Here is a 24940-nt window from a genome sequence, read left to right as displayed (position 1 = left end):
GCGTCAATGTATCTTTTTTCTTCGCAAAAATTTAATTGAATGCCGAACTTTTCCTTCGTAATTCCTCTATTTTCAACTTAAGTAATTTGATATAACTTCGGATATGTCTTCCGGTAAATAAATTGTTCTAAGAATCCGCAGCTAAAGCGTGCGTGTTCGCGCAACTTGGCAATTTTCAACTTTTAATTGAGCTTTTAATTATATCATAGTTACAAAGTGAGCGTAATTTGGAACTAGAATAATTAATGCGCGACTTTTAGCATACCGGTCATAGCTTTTGCCTTCATCACTCGATATTCTAAACAAGCGACAGGCGCTGTCGCGATTCATTTCAGCACGCACGTCAGGTTCTTTCGCGCCTTTCAATGTAATTGCGTGTAACCGCGATTTGCTCGTTCGCGCGGCGATAATCCCGAAGGATCAGACTGACGCGCAGCCTCGTCAGTGATGTCCTGCCTAAGCGCTTTGCACTTGCAGATAGCGACTTTGTTCTCGGTGCCGCACGAGATTCTGCTGCTGCGACACAGGGTCTTCCGCGAGTATGCCAAGATCGCGGTCGGGCCGGATTTCATCCACACGCTGCCCTCTTTTCTAATTCTGACAGCCGCGGTGCTCGTCCTTTGGAAAAATCCTCCATTCTCCACGCGCATTATGGATCTAAGCGTGACATTTGTTTATAAAGGCTTTCAGGTACGGAAATTGCCGGGGTGTAGCTAATGTTTTTTTCACGCGCACAATTGTGCCTTTCAAGGTGTCAGTCAGCTGGCTCGCGGTTAATACGCTTTTATGGCTGTGGCTGATCCTTCAGAGAATACTCTACTGCAGCGTCTGGCATTATTGGAGTTACGTGAGTAGACTCTTTATTATTCGTCTATTATTATTCGTCTCGTAACTAAGCTTTCGTAACTCTCCAGAATTGTCAGCAATTTGCTTTTATATAATAGAGACCTTTAAGCGCCTTAAAGTGAAAAAATATAGCTATCTAAAGTTTTCTCCAGAAAGAAGAATGATTACGATGTCTTAAAGAATAAAAAGAATTGTAAATAATTTTAAACAGATAAATAGCTTTCTGGTTATTTTATAAATAATAAATAATCATGAGTCATAAGTAATTTCTAGAAATATTCCAAGTTCGAAATAATTAGATTAATTGCATCACTTGACACAAAAATCATTTGTAGAATATTATGTTTTGAGAAGGTTGGTTTGATCGATGCAGGAGTCTGAATATCGAGATATTTCGTATCCTTGGTGGCATCGTGTTTGGTCCACATACTATCCTGCACCTGTGCAGCCGCCAATGATGTCGGCTAGTTTTCTTAGCTGGCTCATCACGATGTCGATCGCGACAATCGTGTTAGGATGCGCAATATTTACAGATCGCGTGAAAACTTCCATTAAAGAAATTTCAACTAAACTTTGGAAAGCGTTTGCGGTGGTAAAGTCTTACACGCAATGGTTCCGTAATAGGTTGGTATTGCGGTTGACGCTTTAAACATCACTTTTTTTTTGTTTCCGTAAATCTATTGATTAGAGACTTGATTTATTATTTCTTGTGTAATGTGTAATGTAAAAAATTCGTTCCTTTATAATATTGCATTCTATAAAAAATTGACAGTTGATAAAATAAATAATTAAAAATTAAAGTAAAAAATAATATGTTTAATAATAATTTGTAACTAATATTCTTTAAATTTTCATGCTCGTTCTCATAATCAGAACGCGAGAATCCATAAGTTCCGAGGTAATCGCAGTAATGGACGACAGTGAAATCTGTTCAGTTTGCGACGACGGTCGCTCAGAAACATCGACCGAGCCGATCAGCGCGGCGCGAGGGGACATACATCCGATCTCCTATGGAACGAATTGGATGCCACAGCCGAATTTCAACATGTTCAAGGAAGCGCAACGAAAGCTATCGATGAAATCCTTTCACACCGTGGCAGGCATAAATGACACTCAAGTACAATAATAAAACGAAACGAAACAATACAAAAAAATTTTTTTAAATAATAAATTATCTTTTTTTAAATATTTAATTTGACGATAATTTTTATATATCTTATTTTAAAACGTTACTTTTTCTTCTTAGATAATATCAATAATTATTGTTATTTTACATAACCACAAAAATTAGTGCAAATTAACTGTGGACTTATGCAGTTCTTTCATTTTTCGAGTAGAGAATTTTTTTTCTAATTTTGTTGAAATTTTGAAAAAAAATTCTAAATTCTCTTAGACAACTAATGATGCGATACAATATCATGTCAATCGTTGCTTTCAGGATGCCGATAAGCTTGCGGCGAAGCAATTGCGACATCGACGTGGCTGTCACACTGTGATACCAAGTAATTCCAGCGAGCAATCGAGTGGATGTTGAAGGAACTTGTCAGTGCTCGTTGAATGGTCATCTAAACACACTTCAGAGTAATCGAGTAATCTAATACGGAATAAAATTTTTTCGAAGATGGCACGGCAATTTTATAGATGATATTTAACTTGAAGAAACGCCGTGATGGCGTTTACGTGTCGATAAGATTTATAGTTTCGTAATACTTGTGCGCTCAGTTTACACAAAATTTTCTACAGAAATATTTTATACAAGTATATACTTGGGACTTTATTTTTGAGATTACGTTGATCGATAGGCAAAAGACCGTAGAACGAATGCAATAATTACATAAACGTAACTAACGTGCGTAACGTTACGTAATACGAAGATCGCGTGCTACTCAATATCAATTATATTGATAGAATATGTATATATATATAAATCTTTTATATAAATAAATATGAATTTATAGCACTTGATTGAGATAACTTTTTCCACTCCTTTAAAATATATTATTTATATGCAAATAAACTCATAAATTTATAATACCTTTTAATGTGCATCACAAGCCAATTTTTCTTTCAGTGATAATTTTGTTGACAGTCATTATCACGCGACAGAATTCTTTGTTACTTTATTATTAATCTACAGTTTTCTAGTCGATTGTTATCTTTATCAAGATACACTGCTTAAAACGAGTAACTGCTTTACATTTTATATTTTACAATTTTACTGATTCCGCATTCAAGAGCTTTCAATTTTAATATTTTAATATTTTAGTTATCCCAAATTTTTATATTCAACTTTATATTTTTTAATTATACTAAATTTTGTATTCAATCTTATTTTCCGTAATATTTGCTTGTAGAAAGAGTAGTATTTGATCTTTACTTGTTAAAATACATTAGTTCTAAAAACGATCTTAAAATCACTGTTAAAAATTGAAAGAAAAAACAAAAAAGAAACTACAAAAGTACTGTAAGAATTATTAAACTGTAGAAACAGAATTAAGCCATTGCAACCATTTCCTCGTTAGTATCTTTAAAAGAGCGTAACAAAATGTTATTTCGCGACAAAAACACTTTTCTCGGTCTCTTTGATTATTTATCGAGTAAAAGGTCCTGCCGCTCCACCAGACCCCAGGACTCCGCTACTTCCCTTCGCCGGCTAGAAGGAGGAGGAGGAATGCACGGAGACGCGCATGCGTCTGAAGAGGGGTAACATTCCCCATCTTGAACCGGAGTATTATTCTGTAACTGCATCTCTTGTGGGGTAGGTCGCAGATATTTGTGACACCAAATAAACCTCGTCCGCTACGAAAGTGCGCTTTTCTGAAGGTCAACCCTGACAAGTGGATCGACGCGAGTCATCTGAAAATCGATTCCGGCCGGGAAAAACCTCTCCGGCGACAATCCAGATTTAATCCTGAAGCGGACTCGGGCGTGAACGACTCGTTGCGGCGTAACCAGCACGTTCGCTTTCTCGTACGATGTAATTAATACACGCAGCATCAAATTTCGCGATTATCACGAGTCACGGAGGATCGACGATCACGGCTGCTACATTGGAACTCTGTACAAATTCTTTGGTAAGATCTCTTTTCATAACGTCGTTTCGGAGCAGAATTTTCTTGCAACAGCAATGAACGACTACAATACTTAAATATACATGTCCATTTCGCTGTGTCTACGTGATCTACATCTCTGCCTAAACTTTAAATTTTGCAACCTAAAGAAAAAAACTTCCTGTCAGTGAAAAGTATTGAGACGTAAAATATCGAGAATTTAAAATATCGAGACGTAAAATGTCTTTTAAATGTTACAAAAACTGTATGAATTTAATTGAAATTGATATTATTCCTCCTATAAATTGACAATAAGTTTGTTAGCATGTTTTGTTTAGCATGTGAGTGTTTTGATCAATAAACATTATGCGTTATACAATTAAAATTTTCGAACACGATCTACGCCATTCGTTTAACGACCATAAATTTTTCCTCGCGTAGTCAAGTGTATAATGCAAAAGCATTATCGTCGCTGTGCGTAGTTTATTATGGCAAGAAGATCGTGATACTACGATAATAAATATATTCATCATCGTTTTTAAATATTTTAGATATTTAAATAGATAGCTATTCAAATCATATTTTTAATCCTATTTGTGATGTATTATAATTAGGTATTACATTATTGAGACGTATCACACATACACAATTTGCATTTAAATATAAAAGATTTTAAAAATATCGCAAAGATGAGTAAACATTTTTATGCTAAATAATGCTGCGTATATTTCAGTATTCTTTATGAGAATAAAATATCATTGGATTGATTTCTTTATCAATTATGAAACAATATACTTTTCATATTTTTCGTATTACTTTAAAATATATTTTTTCCCTTTACATTCTTAATTTTTCTGTAATTTTCTCCCCGTCTATATTTATATATATATATTCATATTTTACGTGACTTCTTTCAATTTGCAATATTTAAATATTCCCATTGATTCAGCCCAATCATGTTTTGACGCAATCGTAGTCAGATCTGACATCAGCGAACCTGGCGTCGCGTCGCGTCCGAATTTTACGAGGTTCACGGTCCACGTGTATACATAGACGCGATGTAAACTTGATATTGATTTTGCGTTCAGCATCCGCGCGTAGAGCGCGCGCACGGTCGAGAATGACGCGCACGACTACGCGCCGTTGCGCGCATATGGACGCGACATGCACACATATGTATTCACAGCGCGTCTGTACACACAGTTTGGCACGTGTACCCTCTTCATCGCGAATTGGCTAGACTACAATGGAAAAAGAAGCAGGGTGGTAGAGAGAAAGCTCCTGAAGGAGGGGAGTTTTCAATGACCAAATACACGAGGTGTACACGCGTGCGACGTGAGGATAATACGCGCGAATAATCGCGACATATTGAATAAGAAACCGGTTGCGCAGATCCCACCCTAATCAACGAGACCGAAAGAAAAATTTTGCAGATGTAAAATCTGTGGCTCCAACGAATTGAAAGTAAACTTAGTTTAAATATTTTTTTAGACGGCGATAGATAATGAAAATCTAATTAGTTAAATTTAGTTTGTTAATGTGATGTGAATGTGTGTGTGCAATTAGACATGTTATTGGAAAAGCATTGTTTTCCGATGAAAATTTCACATAAATTTTAAAGCTTAATTAACAGATTAATCATGAAGATATTCAATATTGAATTTTAAAAATATGCAAAAGAAAATTATAACATTTAATTAATTTTTTACGAACGAATTAATAAAAGATTGAAATAAATCTGTTAAAAAGAGTATTAGTATTTTTCTTTGCACAACTAAAACAAAGAGAGAGAGTTTCTCTTTTCCCTTAAAAGCTTATTTTATATATATATAAACATGTCTAGATTATATAGTATTTTTAATAATATTGAGAACAAAGTAAATATTCGTTATTTTCGATAAATTTCAGGACAATTGTCAACTTGTAAATGTCAGAATATTCAATAATTCAAAATAAATAAACACAATCGTAACGCTTAATATATTTATATCGTTAGTCACCGCTATTAGCATGGCGGTACCTATTTCAAATACTAACGCAATATTACATCATTTAACATTATACTATTTAAAAGGTTAGTAAGATTTATGGTGCATTATGTACTATGGAAATACATACAATATATGTCGCGCCGGAAAATTAGATTAATGAAACACAGTCGGTTATTGGAAAAGCAATTCCCGAACGAACTCTCGTAATTGCCCAGCTTGATATTGCGTGCCGGGGCTTATCGGAATGTGGGCGGAGAAATTTACCGTAAAGGTGCATCACGTTTTTTATGAATGCAATAAAAGGTCACGACAAAATATTAGCATTGGAAAAAATATGCCCTAATGCTATTGAAACTCGTATCACCATTGATATTACCTAGATTTATCAATTTATTGAAAGGAATTTTCTGAAAACTTCACAAATAGAATAATTTAACAGAGATTTTGCGGAATAAAAGTAATTTATAAGGTCTTTCAAAGAAAATCTGCAGAAATTCAAATATGTCTTAAAATTTTATGATCGAAAGAAATATTGACAAAAGATGAAGTTTACTTCATCTCCTTACTATCGGGATGCCTCCATTGCGTAAGAAAATATTCGACAATTTTATAATAATCGATCGTGCATGAAGGTCGTAAGAATTTGCATATCATCCCTTCAATTACGTTCAAGGATCAATTCCTGCTCTCCATACTAAAGCGTCAACTTCCGACGTGTTTCAGATTCCATGGCGGAGAAAATGTATTACTGGGGCGAGGAGAAGGATCAAGTCGATCCGGACCAGACCTTCATAGAGTTCAAGGCCAAATCGGTGGCGGCGGATAAGAGACGCGAACCGTCACGTACTGTGCCGAAGATGACAGTGTCTTCGCCACAGGGTAAAATGACTGAGATTAGTAACAGGGAGGAAGACGCCGAACGCGGCGGATGGGACAATAAACTCGACTTCCTGTTTTCCTGCATAAGTGTTTCCGTCGGGTTGGGGAATGTTTGGCGATTTCCCTACCTTTGCTATAAAAACGGAGGCGGTAAGTTGAAACAAAAGTTTGCAAATTTGCGAATAAACAATTTGAGCAATCAGAGTCTCGAGTATTGTTTTATAATATCTATATTATTCTAAAATTATTTTAGTTTAATAATTTTAATTTTATTAAAATAAGATAATATAGTTAAAACTAATCTACTTTTAATTCTCTCTCTGTATTATTCTATAAAATAAGATTCCTAATCTATTCCTTGTTCTAATAATTATATTAGATATTATAAAATTTCAATTATCGTTATCATGCCAAATGAAACACATATTTTGCGTCAGCAGCATTAAAAATACTTTTTATAATTAAAATTCTCATGTTTCGTGTTCGATCATTTTAACGTAGAGTTTTCAAATACCGTCCTATTTAGAAAAGTTTCTCTAAAGTAATAAGTTTTGCCGCTATATAAGTCCAGGACGCAAACAGCGTCGGATTTCAGCGTCGTCCGACATTCATAATTGGCTCCCTAGTTTACGAAGTCACGCAATCCTTAACGCGAGAAAAGCGGCGTGTGCTAAGATTTAGTATCGGATTTTTTTTCCGAGTTTAATTACAATCTTGTTGTTAATTAAGTTTCTTTTACATTTATGTAAAGACGCAGAAAAGAAGTGAGAACAAAGTTATTTATATTCAGATTGCAAACGGTAGATTATTTATATTTTTACACCTCAATTTAAAAATAATTATTATTTAAAATCTTGTAATTTTGCTGCAGGTGCTTTTCTGATCACTTATGGCATCGCAATGCTGTTTTGCGGGATCCCTATATTTTTTCAAGAAGTCGCTATTGGACAATATCTCGGGGCTGGTGGAATGTCGCTAGTCGGACAATTGTGTCCTCTTTTGCAAGGTAAGCATTAGTTGCTGATACCTTCAAATCAAGATTATAACTCAAGCATTTGATTAATAATCGCGCAATGTGTTATTGTCGCATTTCAGGTGTGGGATACGCTACTATGACCATTGTATTTTTCCTCGACGTATATTATTGCATAATCATAGCTTGGACACTTTTCTACCTCATAAGCACGTTCGTGAATTTGCCCAATGTACCTTGGAGTGGATGTGGTGAGTAACACATCTTTTGATTATTAAAATTGAGTTATTAAATTTAAATTTATAAATATTGTATATAGTGTCGTTTAAAAAATTGGAAAACGACTAAAAATATTTAAATATATTCTTCGATGCATTTTAATTTCTAAAACAATATTTATACCAGAATTTTGAAAAATGTGAAATCTTTTTTAATATTTATTATTGTTGATATTAGATTAACGTTATGTTTATTATAGAACGCCCTGTTATTTTTTTTCCTTTTTAGAAAATTGGTGGAACACGGATGATTGTTTCGATGCAGCCAAAGGAAGCCAAGGCATGCACGGAAAAATGAATTGTACGAACTCCGTAGAAAATAACAATACCTGCCATCATACTACGCCAGTAGAAGAATATTGGGAGTAAGTAAAGTATTATTAAAATATGAACAATGTGTCTGTAAAATACATACTGCTATGGTAACTCTGCTCCTTATAGAAAACCAATTTTGTTTTTTTTTTCTTTTTTGAAATCAAACTTTTCCAGCTCTCTGAGTTTAATCAAACAATCCCTTGCATCTCTTGTGCACATTATAGTGCGCCTGTGATATAAGTTGAAAGGTATCAGGGGATATAAAAAGTACCAAGGGATTTGCTTGCGCGATATAAGAACTTAGAAAGACGACATTGATTTTCTCAAATCAGGTCAGAGCGAGTTCGCTCATGTATAAATGCATTTACGTAATGTATAATGTCGAGGATGATGGTCCCGGTAGAATTTGTTTACACATGCACCAAAATAAATTTGCAATTTATCAGTTTGGTATTGACTCATTAGATTTTTTATCTTTTAAGACAAGGAGTAAGAAAAGCAATTTTGCGATGTAAAAACGAGACTTTTGCACATGCGCACATTATTAATGTATAATGCGTGTAATTCTTATGCAATCTGATACTTATTGCGTGCTAATTATTGCGCTTTACATCTAACGTCATTAAATTGATGCAAAAAGCTTGTCACATTTGTCGAGTATACTTGAATACAGAATACAGAATTACAGAGTTTCCAATCATTTCTCCAAGCAATTTTTCCCAAACGCTTTTCATCTGTAAACAAATTGTTATACGTCTGATTTAAGTTCTTGGAAAGAAAAGTAATAAGATTATTTAAGTAGACCCTCGCGAAAATGTGACAAACTTCTTAAGCTAATCAGCAGCGTTCGCGCCAACTTATCGCGTTAAATTTTCAGTCAGCGAGTGCTCGGCATCACATCCGGCATCGAGACTATCGGCAAGATCCAGTGGGAGCTGCTAGGCTGCCTGATTGTCGGCTGGCTGCTCGTTTACTTTATCATCCGGCGCGGTCTACATCAGAGCGGTAAGATCATCTGGTTTTCAGCCTTGTTCCCGTACGTGGTGCTTTTCATTCTTTTGGGAAGAGCGGTGACGTTGGAGGGTTCCTACGAGGGTTTGCTTTACTACGTGACACCGCGATGGGAGGAATTGCGCAATCCCGGACCGTGGATAGACGGCGCCACCCAGATCTTCTTCGCGTACAGCATCGGCACCGGCGCGCTGCCCGCCTTGGGCTCGTACAACAAATTTCATCATAATTGTTATAGGTAAGCGACGTGATGTCCCCCTTCAATGACGATTATCGACAAGACGTCTCGCTTCCGCAGCGTTATATTTTGATAACCAATTTTTCACCAACGAGATTGTCGAGGCACGAATCTAATAGATGATAGAAGCGCATTTTTCCTTCGATAACAGAACATAATTCTTTCGAGGCTGCAATCGCCGGTTTCGCAGCTCCAAGTGGTGCGATTAACGTGTATCGCCGCTATGCTAATCTATTTGATCTTATTCGTAAATTACAACTCAAGAATTACGTAGTTACGTGGTCACTTTGTGTAGCGCTCTACTCTTTAATCACGACGCACTCCACGCAGTGTCGTCGCTGCTGGAGTCTTTGAAAAAGGGAGTTTTGTCTTGCAGAGACGCAATAATCACTTGCGTAGTCAACACCCTGACGTGTCTTCTGGCCGGTTGCGTAACCTTTTCGATACTGGGTCACATCGCCCAGGAACAGCAAACGCAGGTGTCCGAGGTCGTCAAGAGCGGGCCTGGTCTCGTGTTTCTCACGTATCCCGAGGTCGTTCTCAAGCTACCCGGTGCTTCGTTGTGGGCCATTATATTCTTCGTTATGCTGCTCGTAAGAAATTGTTATTCGGACGACGGCATCGGCTGTCGCCGTCTATGTTTGTTAATATGCGTCGCTGTAAAAGGGTCTGGACACGTTGTCGCCCTCAGCAGGAAGCTTCTTTCGACGCATCATGATTTAATGTCGAACTGTTTGCTCCTTTGCCAAGAAAGTTTGTGAAATGTTTATGGAAGACAATATAAAAAAAGTTAAAGAAAACATTTTTCTAACTAAATTTATTTTTAATAGCAAATTTAAATTTTTATGATTAGAATTAGAATTTAAATGATGCAATTTATATACAAAACAATATTGACGTAATCAAATTCGATATTTATGATACTTGCATCTTGTTTTCCGTAAACATTTCACAATTTATAAATTGACGATTTAATGTAATAATTATTTCAGTCAAACTCGTGCAATTTCTGCCCGGAGAATCTTCCCTAAGAAAAGATATAATCCGTAGCTCATACATTATTGTTCATGTACAATTGTTCTATTAAAATAATTTTATAATCAAGATCAATTGATATTAAAAATTAATCGTAGATTACAACGACAAGAAGTGAAAAATTTCTAATTAATAGATCATTAAGTAGATTATTAAATAGTCATAATTTTGGTATAATAATGTAATAGCTGCTTATTACGGAATATATGTTAAATATAAACTATAGATTTTGGAGCAAGGATTAAGCGTGGGGGAGTTAGAATTCTGCCCCTTCTTTGAACAAATATAAAAAACAATTATATACAAATTGCTATGTGTCTGTCTACGCAGATACTCGGCATTGACAGTGAATTTTGCATCGTGGAATCTTTCATAACGGGTATGGTTGACTACTGGCCGGACGTGCTGCGTCCTCACAGGATCAAATTCACCATAGCTATCTGCCTGATAATGTTTCTTCTGGGAATTCCGATGGTCACAAACGTTAGTATGCAAAATCATATCGGAATTAAACTGACGCAAATAAACAATTGAAAGTTTAAAGTGTAGTAAAAATGACAAAAAAAAAATCAAGATGTTTTACGTTTCAGGGTGGAATTTACATCTTCCAACTAATGGACTTCTATTCCGCGAGTGGAATGTCCATTCTGTGGGTATGCTTTTTCCAGACAATCGCAATATCATGGATTTTCGGAGCGCAGAAATTCTGCGATTGCGTGCATCAGATGATGGGAATTCGATTAAATAAGTTCTGGTACATATGTTGGGTTCTACTTGCACCGGTGATCATGCTCGTAAGTATGATATATTACATTTGCATTAATTTCACCGCTGATCAACATTATTGTTTCGCAAAAACATTTTCACATAAATTACAAATTATAACCTAGATTATAAGCTAAATTTCTAGAAAATAAAATGTATGCGTAGCAAAACTTTTTCAAAAACATTCTTCTCTTTCAGTTTATCTTCGTGTTTCAAATCGTGCAATATAAACCACTGAAATACGGCAGTAGCTATGAATATCCAACGTGGGCAGAAATAGTAGGCGTGTGCTTGAGTCTCTCCTCAATGATATGGATACCAGGTTATGCACTGTATTACGTAATAATCACGCCAGGATCGATAAAAGAGGTAAATCTGAATACAACTTGCGTGTAAATTGTATGCATATGAAAAAGTCATTTCGAATTATCGCGCATATTATAATGGCCGCAATTATTTTAAGTTGCCTTACACGAGTCGCAGATATAATTTACCTTCACTACTTCTTTTGCAGAATATTCTGAAGGGTTTGCAGCCGAACATAAAATCGCACACAAAGTTACCGAAAGGCGAGAAGTCAGCCGTGATACCCATGTCAGAGAGCAGCGCAGGTTTAATCACCAAAAATAATAGTTTTTTGAGTCAAACATGATTAGCACTAGCGATCGCTTTTAACTCGTATTAGGTTATATTTATCTTAAAAGTAATATTTAAATAGTAAGATAAATAAAGTGAGTCCAGCGCAACTGGACACTTAGTAGTAATTTGTGTCAAAATGGACGCGTGTCAAATCGATCAGTTTTATATAATATGCTCAGTTAGGCAGCAATCATATTATTATTTATTTAACAATAAGTCATATAGTATTATATTCATTTGATGACGTATTTCCGGTAGGAATGTCAGAGATTCTTAATTCCTTAATGGCTGGTTGCGTTATTATAAAATTTCAATAATCTTCAATTTTTTGTTATTTAAAAACAAAATTTTTTTGTTTTTACGTAAATTATGTTCAGAATTTAATTATTTAAAAAATTGAAAATCTCGAATAATTTATCAAATAAAAGAGAGAAAAAAAAAAACAAACAAACCAACGCAGAAAATAAAAATATCTTAAAAAAATTATTTATATTATTTATTCAATCTACGAGTAATCTTCAGTAAAATCATCATGAGTTAATATAAACAATTCTTTTAAAATACACACTGCTGTTTTCTATATTTCTATCTTGCATTGGCGCGTATATCTTTTTTTCTTTTCTTCTTAATTCTGCAAAATGTTTGGTTAAAATATGAATTGCACCAGCTGTTAAAGTTTTAAGATAGATAATTCAACTGACAAGAAAATTACTTGAGGATCGCAGTTTAATGATTCGTCTGTGTTGACCAAGCTGATAAGATACTCAGTAAAGAGTATAATAAGTATTGGAAGCGGGAAGGAGTACTTATAGAAGTAATAATAGTATACCGCGCTAGTATTCAGATACCTATTTATGGGGACGATTTAAAAGAAGTATATTTTTATATCGCGATCATGTCGCGATAAGTGTATGAATTTTTAAGGAGGAATCGTTTAGTTGATAATTCGACTGGTTTGTGAGAACTGCAAGTTCTCTCATATCGAAGAACGACGAATGCGAGCTTTCAAGATAATTATGTTCCCCGTGATCGCTTACATCTCAAAACGGTACACTCGCGAAGAAGGCTCTTCTCGGTGAATGCATTCAAGGATTTGTTGCAACTCTATGAAATAAAATAGAAGCTTAGCGTATAGAATAAGTATGGTTAATGGCAGTTACTAAATATATATTCAATATACTGAAGTACAAGTAACGAAGTAAAAATATAATTCTCGTATAGATTTTGAGATGATTCAGTGCGTTCACTGAGAAGAGGTATTTTTAATTCCAACCAGTCGCAATAATCAACTGGACCGTAGCAGGATACAGAATATTTCTATCAAAGCAAAGCAGTTTCTACTGCATTCAACTTCGACAGCACAAAAATTTTAGAGGGTTTTTTTCACGTTTCGCATTTATAAAGCGTGAATTATGACGCGATTATGATGTGATGTAGGATTAAAGCGACGTATAAATTTTCGTTAATTGTTTACTCAAAACTACATTTCTTTAGAGCCGGTAATGTATTCTTCCAATTTTATAGTGATTGTTGCAGAGATCATTGATGTCGAAAATTGATGAAAGCTTCCAATTAATAACTGAGTATTCAGTGTCTGAGACACGTACTGTGACAGTATTTTATAAAGTTGAAGTTAAATTTAGAGGAAAAATATGTTATATATATGAAATTAATCAACAGAAATTGAGATTTTTATTCGATAAACAATGTTATTCTCTATTTAAGGGTTTGAACAGGGTTTTAATTTATTCCATTAATTAGAGGTATTCTTTGCAAAAAATTGGCTGTAATAAAATACAAAATTAATTTCTCTTATCATAATTACTTCCGTTATTTCTATTGTTTCAAACCTTTATTTCGTGATGTAAGGATATTTTTATTCGAGAAAAAGCTTCTTATTTGTTCGGAAAATACAAAAGCAATAACGATACATAATACAAAGTGACTGCTTTTTTCAACCGGCCTAATTCTTTGGGATATTTTTCTCTTATGTAGAGTAATCGTAATCGCAAAACGCTATTCGTCGAAGTGTTAGAATTGTTGACGTTGTACAATACTAAGGAATGGCTGATAGCTTAACGCGATATTCGTTTCTATTTTAGTACCATATTGTTGCAATGCAAAGTACTTCCGATAGTAAGCTAAGCACCGAACGGTATTATAAGCCAGTTGGGTCTGCGTTGAACAACATGCATTTATAACAGCATGAATCATTTGTGATTTTGTTTAACGTTTGATATATCGACAGTTACAATATGTATTTTACGCTGGTTTAAAACAATGACTATGTCAAATAATCATGTGAAAATCAAGTATTTATATATGCCGGGCGCAAATCTCGATCATTTGATTATTAAAGAATTATCAACGAATTATCCAATGACACGCGAACATATGAAAAATTCTTTCACACCTATTACAAAAGTAAAAATCCACGTTGTGACCGTATGTGTGACATTGCAAACATTTGTTCAGCGTAATAACGTATTTCAACACGTAACCGTGTCTGTAAATGTATTCGATGTTACGTACACAAGCACGATCAGATACGAGCATAAATTTCCGCAATTATTTACACGACAATATCTGCATGTGTATTAGCGCCGAACGGATTTGTCAACCGTATGGATAATTTGATTATGGCTCTACGAATCGGTGTGTTCGCAGCTAGAAATCCGTACAAAGAATTAAATTGTTACACGAATTATATTTCTATATAAATATATATATTACATGCACGTTTTATACAGTGTATAATAATATATATATATAATCGTAAGAAAATCAAAAAGCTCTGAGCCCAAGCAGTATTGTTTTTGTAAACGGAAATTAAATGCGATATATATAAAACAGAGAAACTCGATTGTTTTTCCATTGCTACGAAACTTTTTCGCAATTTAAGTTGGTCGCAAATTTTATCGAATCTTCAATCTTTTACTCTACGCGTTCGATGCATAAAAATTGTTTATCTCGTTTATATTATTCCTTTACAAATAACCATAATTAATGAAAGATTAATACACACTTGTTTATTTCTAAATATCTCGTAAAACATTTTTACAAATTTTGCTAAGAATATTTAAATTTCGTTAGCTATAAGTATATAAAAATTTATTTAGATGTAGATTTTTTTGTCATTTTACAATATTCGATTTATTTTATCATGGAATGATATCTTAGTTGTATTTTTCATTTTTCACATTAGAGTAATGTAATTTTGATTGCAAAGATGCAAACCATTTGCGTAACATTAATTTTAAGAAGTTTTCTGCTTGAAATTTTTTATTAATGCGTTCGTATTGCGGAATTTATCGACTGCGTCATTACACTACAGCTATAGCGAACCTTGTATCTTCAGAGCCACAAGCAATTTTATTGCACGGATGATGAAAAACGTATAATAGAGAGACGGTGTGTAAGAATTTTTAAATATCTTTTAGAAAACCAGATAGTGTGTAACTCAAACTGCAATGTTGTATGTGCTCGAGTATGAAAAATTACTCGACGGCCAAAATTCGTTTGAATTCATATTTACTTACGATTAGTTTCTAAGCGGCATGCGTTAATTAAGAACAATGCATTATTTGCGAATGTACGTTGGCTTAATGCATTGGATGTTTCACATATTTATGACATTATGTATACGTTTCCGGCTAAATTGTATCTCAATCTATGTACTTGAATAAATATTAACGCCTATATTATTGTAGAAATTTCTAACAATTATCACACAGAACAATAAATTATACTTTACACTTGATCACTTATACAACATCTAAATATTGATAAATATTTGTTTATCCACCGTTTATTAATTTTTATTATACTTCTTTTTATAATCACTTGTTGGTTAATAATTATTTTAGACAGCGTTATAAATTGCGGATTAAATGCAGACACTAACTATAATCGCTATTCGTATCAAAATTTTGATTGCTAACAGAATTGCATATGGAATTGTATATAGTTATTAACAGATATGAGTAGAACAATGAATTGTTGTAGACATCGTTAACAGTAATGGATATTCATAATGAATGATTGTAATGCTTTGATGATGTTCACTTCAACAAATCTGATCACTGCCAAATGCATAATTAATTTACAAACAATACAATTTAACGACAAATGATTGCAACGCCCGAGATAGATAAGAGCTTCTCTAGTTTTTTTTTTAGATTTATTTTGAACCAGCGCGACGTCTATCAAACAACAAAATCGGAAATTTGTTATCTTTGCAGTTTCGTTGTGAGGAAATTCCGTCGAGAAACAGTTCAAAGAGCTTTTCGCAGAGACCATTATTACGACGGTAGAAATGCATTTCAATTGACGATCGCAAAATCGCGTCGTAGATGCAGCGGAAATACGAGTCGACCCTTTACAACATGCGGTGCATCAGCCAGACAAGTGCGGTTCATCATATTTCAGTTTCTCTGCGTTTCCCGCGTTTTAACCTCGACTTTCTCTCATCTCGTGAAACGACACATCGTTCCATAACATGTTTTACGACTAAAGACAACGGGGTGGCGAAGTATGGAGGACCCTGTGTCTCGCGTCGTCTGTCGCGGTAAACCCGATCGTTATGCGGTCTTTTATTTTGCTACGGCGACTATTATCGCGGTACTAGCGCATCCTCCGTGGCCCACCACCTATTACCGCGGTCGCCAGCGACGTACCTTTTTACGTAGATGCGCATTTTAGCCCGCCATTAAAGCTTTCTTTCGAGCTTCGCTCGAAACGTTTCTTGACCGTGCGAACTACGTGAAAGAATAAATAATGCTAGAGTGAGAAAAATTGTATTTTCTCTTTTTTTTCTAGAATGTTTTAATAAAAAAGAATAGTTTCAAGTATTAATTTTTTTCTAGAAAACAAATGAAAATTGAAGAATAAGTTTAAAATCAATTAATCATACAAAAATCATATAAAATAAATTAAAATTAATTGTAAGCTAAATGCGGGTGAATCGAATCGGCAAAGTGGATCATTTTTAAAAATTTTATTTGACTGATTGACATTCGTTTTAATTAAAAAATTAGATATGGATAATTTAAATAAATTTATTACATTATTATGTAAAATATTTAAACACAATCCGCATCGCTTATCGATCCAGAAATCTAATTTCCTAATTTGCAAAATTTTAATAGTAAAAATTAGCGAGATATTAAGATATGCTTTTCATTCTTTAATTTTGCTCTTTAATGACCTTTTCCGGCTTTTCTTTGTTTCTAAAGAGTCTGAAAAATTGCACAGCCTGAAAGTTGGCACATACAGAATGTCACACAACTCGCGCCATTTTTTTATACTAAAGCTAACGTGGATTGATAATCTGAGAATGAAGCAGAAGAGAGTAGACATTTCTTTCCTAATTAAAATAAGCTATTTATTACAACGATAAAATACAAAACTTAATTTCCTTTTGATATACAAATTATTTATATCTTTTATCCGTTTTTATTAATTACTTTTGTTTTTGGGAAAATTAATAAAAAATATAGTTAAAAAAAGCGATGTGTTTGTGTTAAAAACCTCTCACTAATATATACAAAACCAAAAAAGAGAACACTGCAGTTTTCTCTTACATTAAAAATTTACAAGTCCGCCATATAATTGCACGTATATTCGTTGATTAACGCAAAGTGCAGTTGCCATTAATGAACATATGTTTGCAGTGTCTCATGACATCGCGTGCTACGTTCGTGACATAGGTACATATCTCAACCTAGGTATCCCTTTTACTAACGATTAGATAAACATAAGATAAACGTCGATGTTGCGTCTGTCCCCTTCATGCGACACAAACCGATGATATATCATTTACGTTTTTAAGTCAATATTGGACGAAAAACTTTACGAAAACATAAATTTAAAAGATATAAGCTATAAATTATGACAAATTCTTATCTATCGATTTCACCATAAAATGGTGATAATCTAATTCATAAATCATTTTACTTTCCACATAAAATAAATTCGTAATTAAGCTTGGCAACAAACAACAAATTTATAAAGAAACCTGCTGGAAAAGGATAAATTACAAAAAAAAAGTTCTATCGCAAAATTTCGCATTATAAAATACTTTTAATTTTTTCTAAATTTAATGTTTTAAATAACAATAATATTTAATAATGTAAAAAAAATTAATAATCAAAGTTATAAAACTAGATGTAAATTAAAAATTTTATGTCTTGGAACCGTCGCGTTCTGTGATCTGTGTTCACAAAGATGTCTTTGCACAAAGACATTATGCAGTACTTCTCTCGTAGCGTATTGTTAATGAAGAGGAGATATTAGCGCATGTATGAGGTTGTCTCTAACGAGAATGTCTGTTGCAAATAACATTAAGTGTCCTTCATTAATCACACTAATTTCCTTGCATGTTTTGTACAATGCTACTTCAACATATAATTAAAAACTAAAATCTTAAAAAAAATTAATATTAAAAAAAATATAATTACTCTCTATTTTCATTTTTAAGCAATAATTGTTCTTTACAATCTGAAAAAAAGAATTAAATATCTAAAGTCTAAATCTCATCCAAGAGTTTAATTTCAAGTTCGAAAAAAATTATATTATTTATATTCTTTATTTTTTTATATTAGTTTTACTTGTCCAGATATATTTCTTTTACAGAAACTCAAAGATAATAAGATTTTGAAATAGCTAATTTTTAAATTAATTACAAATTTTTTAAATAGTTCATAATAGAGAGAGATATTTCAGTATTTGTTGAAATAAGATAGAAAATACCGTAACATTTACAATTTTTAATTTTTGATAGAACCTATCGTGACAAAACTAAATTATTGAAGATATACATTTTTGACCAATCAAATAAATACATTAAATTTGCAAGTCAAATTGCTTCTATCCAAAATAAACTGATGAAAGAATACTAAAACGGAAATAGAAAGGGATGGAATAGTATCCTGTTGCTGTTTTCGTGCGGCTACTATAAATGACTAATAGCTTTTGTGGTCTATATTCGTTGTAACCTATCTACTAAGTTTAGCTATTGGAAAATAAAGAGAAAGACACCGCGGTGTTATTGCATTACGGGATTCGCAGGAAAGTGAGGATAATAAGCTTCAATGCTTTTCGCCTTCACTTCCTGCTAATCAAATCCTTCAATTATCGCACATTACAACGATCCCAGAAAAATGCTCGATATCGATTCCTTTTTCACGAAACTACTTTTGCTAATCAGTTTTCATATAAATCTTATTGCGATGGAAAATAAAGTTGTGCGGCTCTTAGCAATTTCTTTTTTACAGAAAAGTTCTTAATTACATTTATTCGATACCGCAATTCGATACTTCGCTAATTACGTAAAAAAAGCATAAAACTTTACCTTTATAGTGGAAGTCAAGCTCAGTAATAATTAGTTCGTAATAATATAAACTTATATATTCGTATTTATCATGTAATTAAATCTGTGCTCTAAAGAATCATAATCTCACAAAAACTGTATTTTTACCATCACTGTAACACAATTTATCAAGAAAGCGTTCAGCAACTGGCCTTCAACGTGAGAAATGTTAGGAGCAGACTCTATAAATTATTATCTGCTTTATAAGAGGGTAATTAATCAACCATTGTCTACATTAAATTGCGAAGAAGCCGACGACGTCGAAATAGAGAACTGAAAGAAGATCACACAATGCGTGGCGCAATCAATGATTCAGCTAATAAGTGTAAAAGCATTTCCCGGATTGCTCATTCGAATTTTATTGTATCAAATTGTTGCTTCATATTTCATGCAAATATTACGCGTTCACAAACAGCCATCGGTAAAATATGTATATTGTGTGCATGAAATATAACCTGGTCAAAAATATATATAAGTTACTGTTCATGTATTGTGGCACGCCAGACGGCGTGTATAAATTAAGACATTAGATTTTTATATTAAATTTTAGATAAATAAAAAGAAGTATAATTTAAAATAAGACAAGTATTTTAATAACAATATTTATAAAGCATTCTAAATTATTCGTAAGCTAAATAAAAACTAAGCTTCGTGGTGAATTATGCGGTTTGGGGATTATTTTGTCCTTTTAAATGGATATAGATTTCTATTCCACGCAGATTTTACGTAACATGTTGTGTATGAAGCAATTAATGGTACTTGCAAGCAACAACATACAAGTGTTACATTGATGTATTGCCTTGTGTCTCGTCACGGGTTTCGGGTGACTTACTCATTGAACACGAGCCTCACATTCTCACGACGATACTGGCAGTAAAACGCAAGGCTTAAGAACCTTTGGCAACGTGACGCTACTTTAAGGCGCGAGCCCGCAAGCTGTCGCCATGACAACACCCCTTGTATGTACATACACACTTCTGTTTCAAATAGTATGTTCAACAACACGAAGAACACAATTAAGACTTTCATCGTAAGAAAATATTGTACAAGTCCTTAACTGTAGAACACAAGGATATTAGTTCCGAAACGCGTAACTTTTTATTTGGATTAAATAAGGTTTCTATTAATCCATCATATTCTTACAAGAGTAAAAAATACAATAAAAAATTTTTATTTTTATTTTTCCCGGTCCCTGTGTATCCCTTTTTTACATTCCTTTATCTCATTTTCCCTAGAAAAAATCTGTTGCCAATTTGCGGCATTATGCATCGAAAAAAAGAAAACTTAAAAATGCATATAAAAGATAAAGTTTACGTTAAACATAAAATAAGAAAAAAGAGCAGGAATTTTGCCTGCATTTTTCTAATAATCTTTATTGCGTATCTTAAGGATACTGAAAATACTAATTTCCCTTTTGATCCACAATATTTGAAATTTCTATGAGATTATTATAATTATGGATTTCTTACAATAACAAACCATTACAAAATAGAGAAGCTTCTAAGCTTGTCTTAAAATATTCAACCACTTTTCACGTTTATGAGAAGTACAGTGTTTTAAGATGCAAAAGTATATAAAAGGGTAAAGTGCACTTAAAAAATTACCACGGATAAACTCGCGCGACGCGTAGGTAAGCTGTATTATGAATCTGGTTTACGACGTTTTTCATAATTTTTTGGGGTATTGCAGTTTTATACAAACATGTATGCCTAAATATTCTTACGAATTACGTAACATGATTTAGGTAACTTAAGTTTGTTACGAACAAGTAATATTCTTATAGATATTATATTCCATTAATTAATTAATATTGCATTCAACATTTAATGCTGAGTTTTGTTATTTCGCAGATAACATTCTAATGACTATAATGTTGATGTTACTATTTATCTTACTATAAAAATTTTTTATTTTTTGATATTATATTACCGACGCTTTCTTTACTTTATCATCGCGGCTTATGCATAATTTATTAGGATTGCAATAATTTCTGTCCTGAAACGCGCTCTCTTCTTACGATCAAACAATATTATATAATTATGCTATAAAAATTATTTATGAACTTTTATATTTCGAAACCATTAATTTGAAACATAATTACAATTGTAAATAAAAGAAGATATGATCAATATTTTTCTCATATAGAATGTCATTAAAAAAATATTGCTTGTTCAGATAAAATTATTACAATAAAAAAAATAAATTATTTCAATTAAAAACTTTGTCGTTATTTTTTACTTGCATTTTGAAAATGTTAATAGAATAATGTGGACATGTATTCTCGGTGCATTTAAATTTTTTTATTTTATGTAAATACTTAAACCTACGCAGCACATATTACTCATATATCATATTTCCTTTTGTTTGCGCATTTTACTGTTTATGACACTTCATAGCTTCAAAACTTTCTAGAGAGATTTCTAAAATTTCCCTGTATCCACCAACGTAAGAAGTATGCAAGCGGACTAGGGAATGGACTTAAAGAAGAGATAAGCTTGCTTCAAAAGACTTCACAAAACGAAGATTTATTCTTCCGACGACGGTAACGGACTCGCATTTACTTCGACATCTTAGATCTTTCTTACGTTCTAATTTTAACTTTCCATAAATTAAGAAAAAAATTGTCGCGTATTCTTTAAACACATTATGTTTAAAAAGTAATGTGCAATCGACAAGTTTTACGTAATATAATTCTTTTCTTCTATTTTTTCAAATAAAAATAAATATTAAAAAGCAATTTTTTAACTCTTCAAAAATTTAAAGTAGATAATTTACATTTCAAGAATTTAAAAATTTCACCTTTTTATTCCAAGTAAAACGTGGTTCTTATAAAAAAAGATAAAAGCATTATTTTACGTTTTAATTTAAAAATACGAGATCTTTTTTATCGTAAAGAACAATTATGTTTCTTCTTTTTCTTTTTTAAGTTTTTATAAATTATCTCAATATACACGACTCATATAACGCTTCGTTCTTCAGGAAATTACTTAATAACGATTGCTACTTGTATCAAGTAACGATCGCTTTAAGACGCAAAAGTCGAAGATCGAGCTTCGTAAATTTTAATTGTGAGCAAATCACGGGACCGCTTTGTGCATGAGAATTGCGTGCAACAGCCTCGCTCGCTGCACGAATAACCAATAAATGTCAGCAGTTAGCGTGTGTTACCAATATTTACGAAACCTTAATATCGCTCGCCCGTGTAAAAATATGCACAAAGGGATTAACGTTTAAGTCAATTTCTATGTCATAGAAATTGTTTCTATCTTATTTATTTTTAATTCACTTAAGTTTGTATATTTAATTGTTCAAAGTTGTAATTGCATTACAATAATATAATTATCATGATGCAATTACAACTTTTAGGGAACTTTATAATATACATAAAAAAGCAAATATTATTCGAAGTAGAAATATTACTTATGAATTACGTATATTTGACCTATTGCGCAATCGTATAGAGAATATGTCAGAACAATGTAACTCGTAATACGGCCAGTTATACTAGTTATATATTCTTATTGATCTGTAGTATGCAGTATTAAAGTAACCCTGAAGTAGTCCTCTTTGTCTACCGTCTTCAGCTATAAGTGCTTGTCGATAGAAAACTTTATTATCGTTGTTACATCGAGCAACGACTTTTATTATAAAAGAAGTTTTTACTTGTAACTGAAAAGATAAAAATTGAAAATACCGTTGATGATTTTAAAAAGTAGCTTTCTGTATTATCCCCAAAAAATAATTTGTGGATTATATAAGATAAGCCCAGTGGCTATAGAAATAAAAATAAAATTTTCTATTTTACATATGTCACATAGTTTTAAACAATAAAACTATTTTGTTAATATAGAAACACGTAGAAAAAAGTTTGCCTTAATTCGACTATTTTCACCGAAAGTCAAGATATTTCTATAAATTCGACAATCACCGTAACTACACTGTTACGTCGTATTATTATACATTTGCGTAAGCGTCGTTTTTGAATGTTTCATAACCGAGATGGAAATGTAACAAAGATCTTCTGTCTCGCTCAACTTTTGCAGAATAAACCTTAACTCTCACGTCGGGAAACTTTTCTTTTATTGCATTAAAAGTTTAAGATGTAAAGAGTGAAGTATTGCCCACTGAGTATATTATGGTATTCCGTTTTCTAAAGAGAACAGATTGGGAAGCATTTTTGTCGAAACCTTCCGATTATTGCGAATCGATCGCAAACGAAATCATACTTGGGGTAAAATTTATCTTTTACAAACTAAATTCACCGTAAGGTTACGCTAAAAAATGGATTGCAAATGAAGCAAAGAAAATCCGCGGTATTAAATGGGAATTGAAGGGTTAAAAACAAATTTGAGAGTGCAAATATATCAAGTAATTTCCATAAAATTATTGAAATATAACAATTCGCGTGATGTACATTTCGCAACGCGGAAAACAACGTGAAAAATATAACTTAAATTATACCGATTTCAATCCTTCGTTACGCGACGGTCGACTGTCAGGCATAATTGCCAGTTAAAATTTTCATTTATTACTTTTCGGTAATTCGTGCGAACGAACATTGCTCACTTCGGCGCTGGTGTAAATTCACGTGACCGAATTCATCCGGCGTTTATCGTGTTTCATCATTGTAATTTCGCCACTGTAATTTTCCCTCCGCGCCGTAACACTGTGTAATTATTTAACAATTGGAATCAAGTTTCCAAGCGTGTCTCGGAGGAAGCGAGAATGTCTTGGGGTGTGATTCAACGTGTGCAACTGAATGCGCACCCGATTCGAATATAGCGAGGCGATTAATCACATAAGCGCCGCGTCAAGAGAGGCATTCATTCGTTTTCTACGACACGCTTTATCGCGTCTCGCATTTATGTAGCGAGATGCATTTGCGAAACGGTTGGCTGAATGAAATTAGCCGTAATTGAGACGCGTTTCTGTATTTCTCGTGATCCTAGATCGTGTAGTCTTGCGTTTAGCAGGGCGTCTAGATATCGGACGGAACGATTTCGGAACGCGACGGGAATATGAATTAAAGGAGTTTTACGTGCATCACGCGTCGCGTTTTTTGTAGGCGTGCAACGGCCTCACATGTTACTGTGCATGCACAAATCTGATATCTCTCTCTTTATATATATATATATTCGTGTTGCACGCGAATCTTAAAAAAGTTTGTTCAACGTCTTGCGTCGCGTCGAGTTTCGAAACACGGTCTGCCCACTCGATGCAATAAGTGCTCTGGTTTTAGCGTCGAGACGAGTCGGATTTCTTATCATGTCACCTTCGATTTTCCACGTTGATACGTCGGAATATGCAGCTAAGCAGATTCAGCTAGACTGCATTCAACCGCCACGAATTATTCATATCGAACACTTTGTCCATTACTCGATGAATTGAATTTATTGAATTTAAGGAACTGCATAGATTATTAATTTTTATCTCAAATTTATAAATCCTTATTAATTCACAATTTTAAAAAATATTGAAAAATACCAGTTTTCTATATTATTGATTATATACATTATTTCGAAAAAAATCATCGTTGTTTGATAACAATTGT

General features: G+C 33.2%; 2 protein-coding genes across 2 annotated transcripts; both read left to right on the top strand.

The window, feature by feature from the left end:
• Positions 1-37: 37 nt before the first annotated feature.
• On the top strand, positions 38-2783 carry LOC105675111 (uncharacterized). Its single transcript, XM_067351959.1, has 5 exons — positions 38-690; positions 752-847; positions 1220-1470; positions 1720-1963; positions 2285-2783. Exons 1-5 carry the CDS (start codon positions 448-450, stop codon positions 2378-2380), a joined length of 930 nt encoding a protein of 309 aa, XP_067208060.1. The 5' UTR covers positions 38-447; the 3' UTR covers positions 2381-2783.
• Positions 2784-3553: 770 nt separating this feature from the next.
• LOC105675185 (sodium- and chloride-dependent GABA transporter 1-like) lies at positions 3554-15719 on the top strand. Its single transcript, XM_012372156.2, has 11 exons — positions 3554-3920; positions 6611-6916; positions 7638-7772; positions 7862-7990; positions 8247-8382; positions 9210-9581; positions 9958-10174; positions 10947-11099; positions 11207-11410; positions 11580-11750; positions 11896-15719. Exons 2-11 carry the CDS (start codon positions 6616-6618, stop codon positions 12031-12033), a joined length of 1956 nt encoding a protein of 651 aa, XP_012227579.1. The 5' UTR covers positions 3554-3920; positions 6611-6615; the 3' UTR covers positions 12034-15719.
• The last annotated feature ends 9221 nt before the right edge of the window (positions 15720-24940 follow it).

This window comes from Linepithema humile, chromosome 3 (genome assembly GCF_040581485.1).
Source record: "Linepithema humile isolate Giens D197 chromosome 3, Lhum_UNIL_v1.0, whole genome shotgun sequence".
Classification (NCBI taxonomy): Eukaryota; Metazoa; Arthropoda; class Insecta; order Hymenoptera; family Formicidae; genus Linepithema; species Linepithema humile.
The sequence above is the reverse complement of the archived record's forward strand: the minus strand, read 5'-3'. Positions and strand labels throughout refer to the sequence as shown.

What these genes read in the sequence shown, in the direction of transcription:
- LOC105675185 (XM_012372156.2), top strand. Translation starts at nt 6,616, where the DNA reads ATGGCGGAGAAAATGTATTACTGGGGCGAGGAGAAGGATCAAGTCGAT. An exon ending in TTGCTATAAAAACGGAGGCG is followed by an intron (nt 6,917 to 7,637) that starts GTAAGTTGAAAC and finishes ATTTTGCTGCAG; the next exon opens with GTGCTTTTCTGATCACTTAT. An exon ending in ATTGTGTCCTCTTTTGCAAG is followed by an intron (nt 7,773 to 7,861) that starts GTAAGCATTAGT and finishes GTCGCATTTCAG; the next exon opens with GTGTGGGATACGCTACTATG.
- LOC105675111 (XM_067351959.1), top strand. Translation starts at nt 448, where the DNA reads ATGTCCTGCCTAAGCGCTTTGCACTTGCAGATAGCGACTTTGTTCTCG. An exon ending in TCTGGCATTATTGGAGTTAC is followed by an intron (nt 848 to 1,219) that starts GTGAGTAGACTC and finishes TGATCGATGCAG; the next exon opens with GAGTCTGAATATCGAGATAT. An exon ending in ACGCAATGGTTCCGTAATAG is followed by an intron (nt 1,471 to 1,719) that starts GTTGGTATTGCG and finishes TCTCATAATCAG; the next exon opens with AACGCGAGAATCCATAAGTT.